The following is an 8,001-nucleotide window of genomic DNA, read 5'->3' on the forward strand; positions in this document are numbered from 1 at the left end:
ACACCCACCATCCCGGAGTGCAGCACCCCAGTGATCCCACACCCACCGTCCTGCCCACGGCGCTGTTGTGCAGGTTCATGGCTTTCCTCCCGTGCGTCCCCAACTTGCCGGACCTGGAGGAGCTGTCGGCGAAGGCGGCCCCGAGCTGGAGGCCGTAGCTGAGGTTGTCCCCGCAGCCCCCCCACCTGCCCCCCGGGCCGGGGTCTCCGGGGGGGCCGGGGCCGCAGGAGCAGAGCGGGAGCTCTCCCGAGGCGCAGGCCCGGGCGATGCCGTGGGCGATGGTGGCAGCAGCCAGGGCGTACACAAAGGCGGCTTCCCGGGTCCCTGGGAAGAAGAGGAGGAGATGTCCTTCCTCCCTACCCAGCCAGACACTCCTCCCAAAGACCTCACAATGCAAATAAATGTGTTTCCTAAAAATCTTGCAGCAGGATGAACCCAAGGCTCTCATTTTCCTTGCAGCATGTTTTTAACCTGTGCCCCCCACACTGTATTACACTGTCCATGCACAGCCTGTCTTCCCACCTCTTCCCCTTTTTTATGGACACCTTTGAAATGGAAGTTACTGTCTGTCACCTCCCACAGATGGAATTGCACAGGATTAACACCCTGTAAAGGCAGCAAATTCACTCCACGATGGATACCCAAGGCAGAGCTGAGCCGGAGCAGCACCAAGGTGCTGCCATCCCGGGATGCTCCGTGGGGAGCACGGACACGGCGGGAGGAGCATCCTTTACCTTTCAGCAGGTCAGGGCCAAACCTGGGGGCTCGCTGGATGGAGGAGCAGTTCCACCTCATGTCTGCAAAGCTCTGCTGGCACAGGGCCTGCGTGTGGCGGGCGGCCCGGACGATGCTGGGCATCACCTCCAGGTTCCGGCGGCACAGCTGGAGCTGCTCCGGCACCAGCAGCCGGCAGTGCTGGCTCTCGTTCCAGGACACCCCGCTGCCGCTCTCCGTCAGCCCGCTGTGGGGACAGGAGGGGGTCAGTGGGGCGGGGAACCACGGGAACGCAGGGGGAGCCCCGAAGGAGGGGCATTGGGAAGGGGGGAATCCCGACTCACAGCCACTGGATGGCTGTGGAGAGACCCAGCTGGCACAGCAACACGGTGGCACTGGGGTGACCCATGGCCAGGAATGGGACTGGACTGGGGATGGGACTGGGATGGGGACCGGGAGCGGGGCTGGGGCTGCTCGGCACCCCCGCCCCCTTTTAGCCCCCTTTTATAGCAGCCGGCGGCAGGTCCTGCCCCCGCCCTGCGAGGGGAACAAAGGCAGTTTCGGTGCCATTCACAGCAGGACAGGGACAAGGAGGGGGGTGGAGGGGGGTTCAGCTGTTGTTGGCAGCGATCATCCCCGAAACAGCACCCGGGAGGGGGTTAAGGGATGAGAGGCTGCAGGATGTTCCCCCGGCACTGCCAAGGCCACCACTGACCCATGTCCCCAAGTGCCTCATCCACAGGGCTTTGAAATCCCTCCAGGGGTGTTGCTGCCCTGGGCAGCCTGTGCAACCCTTCCCATGAGGAATTTTTCCCAATATCCAACTAAACCTCCCCTGGCACAACTCGAGGCTGTTCCTACCATCCTGTCACTGGGAGGAGAGCCTGACCCCCACTATGCTCCAACCTCCTTTCAGGTAGGCAAAGGCTCATGATTTCTGTTTTTGCCCCCTCCCTTATTTTCTTTACAAAAATCTTAAACCCCACATTCAGATATTCAGATTAAGGCTGGCAGAAATGATGGAGCCAGGAAACAGTGCCTGCCTGGGCAGGAGCTGCTCCAGTGACATCCCCATGGGTGGCACACGCCTGTCACAAGGTGGATTTCTCTGAATCTCTCCCTTCCATAAGTACAGAACCAAAAGTGCTGCCTGGTGCTGTGAAGACCTTGAGGAACCAGGTAGGCTGTTTTTTTCCCCACAGTGGGAAGTGACATTTGAGACAGCAGCTCAGCTGACACCAGGTTTTGGAAACAGTCAAAGGTTGAAGGCTATTCTTTAGGCTTTCACTTTCTCCCTGGCTGGGCAACTTCCCCTCTCACTGGAAGGTGCTTTTACCTGCTGCTCACATGGATCCTGAGCTCTGGGACAGTCACTGCACCCCTTAGGGCTGAAACCCAACAGCACTCTGGGACAGAAGGCAATTTTCTTGGTTTTCTGTGAGTTTTTGGATTTTCAGGCCAACTCAGCTGCTCCCTCCTCAGCCCAAAGTCCCCTCCACCATCCCTGCTGCTTGAGAGAGCTGCTCTTTGTTTTACTCCAGGGTTACCTGAGGGCTGGTGCTACTGTGTAAGGTCACGAACTGGCTCCGATCCCAGGTGGCAGAGATGAACCTGATCCGCTTCTCCAAGGGCTCTGCAATGAGAAACCACCCCTGTGAACCCCCTGACACGGTGAGTTTTGCTCACACTCATCACAGGACCTCAAGGAGGAGGTAGAGGAGCCCCAGGGAGCTGTACCCGCTGTGGGACCAAGTACTGTGTGGGATGGGGTGACAGCACTCCGGGGTGCTGGGACCCTCCTGTGTGACCAGGGCATGGTGCTGCCAGACCCCTCAGGGCCCAGGGTGAGGTTGGGTTCTTCCCCACGGAATTATTCCTAGTCTTTGATGAGAGACCAAGGTCAGACTGGCCTCCCACAGCTTCCACCTTTCTTGGATCAGTTCCTCTGCTGGTCCTCAGGTGCTCTGGAAGTCCCTGGAATTCCTGTTGCACCTCACCTTCCCAGTCATGGCTTTTGCAGATCCTTCTCTTCCCATGACACACAGACACAGTGACCACTCTGTGCCCCTCTCACTGCAGCCCTGAGGATTTTGGTGTTATGGAATCAGATCCCCCCCAAGTCCCCTTTTCAGCTCCAGGCCCTGAGGGGAACATTGAAGGGAAATCTGAGCAGTTTCTGGAGGGATCAGGAATTTTCTGACCAGGAAAAGCTGCTCTTGTCACTGTTGGGAGGTGACTGGGTGGTTTTTCGGGCACCACGTGCTCAGTGGGCAGAGGGAAGGCAGAGGTTCATCCAGCACATGCGAGGCAGGAATTGCCAAGCACAGGCAATGCTGTGTTTTGGGAATGTCTAGGAGATGGGCTTTAATGGCCCTTCCAACCCAAACCACTCCACGATTCTAAGAGATTCCCAACCAAACCAGCCCCATCCCCTGCACAAGGAGGGACCTTTTGCTGTCAGGGCCAGAATGGAGAGGGGACATTGCCACCTTCTGGCCACTGGTTTGGCTCTTAAGGGCCACCACCTGCCCTCGGGTCCTGGAGAACCTGCTCCCACCGGCTCCTGGGGTTGGCAAGGTGCTTTTCCCCCCACTGACCTTGTGCCATTCAGTTAAACTCCTCCTCAAGGTGTGGGTGGTGTCTTGTTCCGGGACCTGGAGCATCTCCATTGGGTTGCCAGGACAATACTGGTGCTTGATGGCAGCTGGGAAGGCACGTGGGTCCCCAGGGGGTTCAGAAGCTGGGAGCAGTGGTCAGGAAAAGCTGCTGGAGAGCAGGAATGCAGAGAGGAACCACGGGAGGATGGGCTGGCAGGAGGGACTCACTTTGCAGGTGATGGGAGCCATGATCAGCATTGGGATGGGGGGGATTAGTCCCACCCCATCCCTCCCTTTGGAATGTGGAAGGCAAGGGCACTGGAAGCAGTGCCAGCACAGGGAACTGTGACACCAATGCCCTGCCCAGGGCTGCCTCCTACAAGAGGTACTTTTACCAATCCTTCTTCACAGAAAAGTTTTGCAAGGACTGAGTAGCAGGAAAAAACTAAACCCTTCCTTTTAAAGCCAAACCAACCTTTCTTCGAACGTCAATTCCTCTTCTTAGCTCAGACCGTGAAACAAGCGTAGGGCAAGTGCTAAAAATACCCCTTCCTTCCCCTTCCAGGGCAGGCTCTGGGGAAGGAGGGAGGCAGGAGGGGATTCCCAGCCCAGGAAATGCTTCCCTTCCTCGGCCCCCAGCTGGGGCTCCCTCAGTGGTGCTGAGCAGGGAGAAACACTGGGAAATGTCATCCTCCACCTGCCTGGTGTCGGCCATCCTGGGGACACAGCTGGGGGGGCACTGCCAGGGAGAGAAGGAACACACCTAGTGCTGGGTCAGGGCTTACCTGCACACAGAGCTGGCTCCTGGGATGGAGCTAATTAGTGGAGGAACATCAGCCAGTTGTCCTGGATGGCCAAAGATTTGTGTCCCTCAGCACTGGTACTCGGGCAGGGGCCAAAGCAAACACCCCTGAATGGTTTGTGACCCGTGTGAGCACATGGGGACCCCTCCCCACTCCCCATCCCTGCTCCCAAGGGCTTATGGCTCCCAGGTTCAGGAGGGGCACCTTGGGCTGGGACCTCCAAGGGGTTCCCCTGCCATCAGTGTCCCCTCAGGCCCCTGGTGACCTCAGTGCTCCCCACCCCACGCTCACCTACCGCCTGACCACACGAGGAGCCACATCCTTCTGCCCGGGGCTGTGGCAGTGACGCAGTGGCACTGCAGTCAAGTGGCACTGACGTCCTGGAGAGAGGCAGGTCCTACTCCCCGGCCAGCTCCTGCCACGTCCCAGAGGTTGGGGATGAGATTCCAGCTGCTGGTGGGCACCGTGAGCCTCCTGTCCCCTCCTGAGGCTGGGGACAGTGAGGGTCACCCTGGGTGCCAGTGCCCACCCTGCTGTGGAGCTCTGCTGTCCTTCAGCAAAACCATCTCCTTCCTCTTTCCGAGGCAGTGCTGGAGTCAGGAGCACAGGGCGGGTGCTGAGAACGGGCTGGGGGTGGCAGGGACTTGCTCCTGCCAGCTTATCCCCTCCAGAGTCACTTCCCAGCATGACCTGTCCCCACAGCCATCCAGTGCCCCCAAACTGGGAGCAGGGACCGAGGGGCTGCACCTGCTGGAAGGAGAATCACACCCGGTGACACTCCTTGTGCTGCTGTGACAGAGCTGCCGGGGCAGTGTCCCGGAGCAGCAGCTCAGGGCAGGCTCTGCAGGCACAGCTGGGCTGGGGGATCCAGGATCCAGCTGCACAACATGTGGCAACATCTACATCCCCCCCAGCCCGGGGAAGTGATGCCACAGGGCTGTGCAAGGCAGGGGGGCATGGGGGGACACGCTCCCCATCGGGAGGTCCCAGCCTGGCCAGAGCCCCCCCAGAGAGAAGGAAAGTGTCATGAACAACACGCCCAACTCCACCCTCCAGGCTGGGAACGGCTGCCAGGGCAGTTGGAAACAGCTGCCAGGGGAGTTGTTTTGAGTCAGAGCTGCTGTGGCAGAGAGGGATAACGGGAAGCAGCGGCAGCACAGCCCTAGGCATGGGAGGGATGCATGGGCTGGTGTCCTGGAGGTGCCATCAGCCCCCTGTCCCATCCCAAAGCTGTAGAATAAGCACCACATTCCCTAGGAGCACATCCAAGGCAGCCCAGCACGGGGAGCACGAGGACGGGGATTGATGAGATGAATCCTATTTGGGAATGGGCGTTGCAGCAGTATCAGGAAAAAATAAAAGAAATGGTACCTTCAGCAGCGTTTCTGGAGGGGGACATACCTTCAGCTGGGTGAAACAACAGCCTAAAGCACGTGATCTTCATTATCTCATCAGCATTGGTGAGATTCAGGTTTATTTCAGCTCTGCTTAATGCAGAGGGTGAGGAGCATTCTCCCCACTCAGCTGGGCTGTGGTGGCTTGAGGGGTGAGATCTGCCATCAGCTCCCAGGATATTCCTCAGCTCTGGAAGTAGTTGAAGCTCTGGTTCATCCCCATAGAGAGAAAGAGAAAAAAAAGGGGGGGGGGGAAAAAAAAAGGAAAAAGGAACTAAAAAGATGCTATAATTGAGTTGCAGGGAAGATAATTTCCTCCCGGGTTAGAGGAACAGCTTGTTGGAAATTTTTGATAAAAATCTATTATTCTATGAAAATGCAGATCCAGAGAAATGTGAAGGCTTTCCACTGGAAAGAATGAGTTTTGCTGGATTTCTCAACGAGTTCTCTAGAAAATTTGTCAATGGTCACAACATTTCACCCACCGCTGCTTTTTTTTTTGTCAGACCAAAATTTACACTCCTGCTGCCTCCCAGCCTGACTCAAACGCAACATTTTTGGCATCCTCACTTTATTTGTTCGAATTTCAATATTCCACAGATCTTTTATCCTCCTTTTGGATGAAGAAAAAGCTTGAGATGCCAAGACACGCCTGGGATAGGGAAACCATTTCCCCTAAAGCCTGGGAAGCTCTGGATGAGGGGCAGTGCAGGCACAGGACATACCCTGGGTTTCTCTTGGCCTCGTGCTGGTTCCTGCTGTGAATGTGGTTCGGTCCCATCTCGTTGTCCCCTGTGCCAGCACAGGCCCTGGGTGCTCACCCTGTGCCCTGCTCCTGGCCAAGCTTTTCCTGTGACTGGGAGAAGGGGACATTGCCCTTGGCACTGACGTGGATTCAGTTCTTGTCAAATCCATGAGACACAACCTGCAATCCTGTTTTTCTGTGAATTGGGAAGGCAGACGGACATCAATAAATGTAATAACCCAGCACACCATTTCCCTGGCTCATTTTCCACACCTTCACAGCCCTCCCTTGGCCTTGGAAGTTCTTCAGGCTTTCTTATCCGTTTTAAGCTTAACTTCCCCTCCCCAGGCTCAGGCAGCCTCCCTGTCCCACTGCCAGGCCACCATCCCTCTTCTCCCCCTTTCCCTGAGCTTTACAGAATCCTTAAGGTTGGAAAAGTCCTTTGAGATCATTGAGCCCAGCTTTGTGCCTTTGGGAGCCTTCCCTGCGGGTTAAAACCAGTACCACAAGCCTTCCTCCTGTTTTCAGGACGTTTTTTAGCAGATGCTTTAATTCCTGGAGGAAAAATCCAGGCATCAGCAGCCGCTGTCCCCAAGTGCCACCACCCCCCAACAGGCCATCATCCTCCCCCAGCTGCTGCTGCTCCCAGGGACATGACACGACACGTCCTGCGTCAGCAGCGCTGGATAAACACGGCCCGGGAGCACTCAGGAGCTCAGGGCAGTGCCTGGCACCGAGTGCCCGGCAGTGCAGGGTGTCCCTGAGCACCCAGTGGCACGTGGTGTCCCTGCTGCTCCCCACTGTCCCCTTGGTCACCCGGCTCTGGGTGGCACCAAGGCTCCAGCCCTCTGAGAGCTTAGCAGCAGCACAAAGGGCAGGATGTTTCCTGGTGACATGTGAGGGAAGCACAGCCTGGGAGGGGTTAAGTGAGGAACAGAGGGCACAAAAAATACACCAGAAACACACCCATCGAAGGCAACAGCAGCATTCTGGGCTATGGGCAGGTGGCCCCAAAGTGTCCCTGTAACGTCACCGAGTGCTGGGCTGGGGAAGGAGGCTGGCACGATGTGAGGGACACACTGAGCTCACCCACCTGCTGCCATGGGCTTCCTGGGCATATGGGAAGGCAGGACCCTGCCCCAGGGAGCCCAGGTGCCACCCCAGGATAGGGGACACTTCTGGGGAGAAGCAAAGAAGAGACCCAGGGTAGGACCAGCTGTCCCTGCCACCATCACCTCGGGGGTCCAGGCGCCGAGGGTGGGATGTTCTGCACCCACCTGAAGGGCCGGTGACAGCACAGACTCCCACTTCTCTCATTCCCACAATCCCAGTGGGTGAGGAGACACCCACAGCAGTGCCTGGGAGCACTGCAAGCCCTGCCAGCTCCACAGCACCATTCAGATGAAAGCTTGGCAGGGAAAGGCAGCAGAAGGATGAGCAAGGTCCCACAGAAACCCCCTCCCCACCCTAGCACTGCGACCCACCCTCAGAGCCACCACCAAGCACCATTCCCATTTCCTGCCCCTCACCAGACTGAGGAATGCTTCAGGAGCAACAGCAGGTTTTTAGCAGAGCTATTAAACCTTCTTAAAAGGCAGACAGGGACTTCTGGGAAAGCTGGGAAACACCCAGGTGGCCCCAATGGAGACAATTCCCATCCCACAGCAGAGCGTGATTGATTTAAAGGGATCCCACAGGAAACAGTGAGGAGACCACAATAATATAATTAATATTAATATAATTAATAA

The 8,001-nt window shown here is 57.1% G+C and overlaps 1 protein-coding gene across 1 annotated transcript in view; it reads right to left on the reverse strand.

The window, feature by feature from the left end:
- The window catches only part of LOC113956485 (protein Wnt-11b-like), a 3,649-nt gene extending 2,526 nt beyond the window's left edge, over positions 1 to 1,123 (reverse strand). The window contains exons 1-3 of the mRNA XM_027663135.1: positions 1,059 to 1,123; positions 735 to 961; positions 47 to 324 (exon numbers count right to left, since the gene is read on the reverse strand). Coding sequence (XP_027518936.1) covers positions 47 to 324; positions 735 to 961; positions 1,059 to 1,123 — 570 coding nt within the window. The remainder of the gene's footprint in view (positions 1 to 46; positions 325 to 734; positions 962 to 1,058) is intronic.
- Between the last annotated feature and the right edge of the window lie 6,878 nt (positions 1,124 to 8,001).

The sequence above is a fragment of the Corapipo altera genome, unplaced genomic scaffold (assembly GCF_003945725.1).
Source record: "Corapipo altera isolate COAL_440 unplaced genomic scaffold, ASM394572v1 107b, whole genome shotgun sequence".
Taxonomy (NCBI): Eukaryota; Metazoa; Chordata; class Aves; order Passeriformes; family Pipridae; genus Corapipo; species Corapipo altera.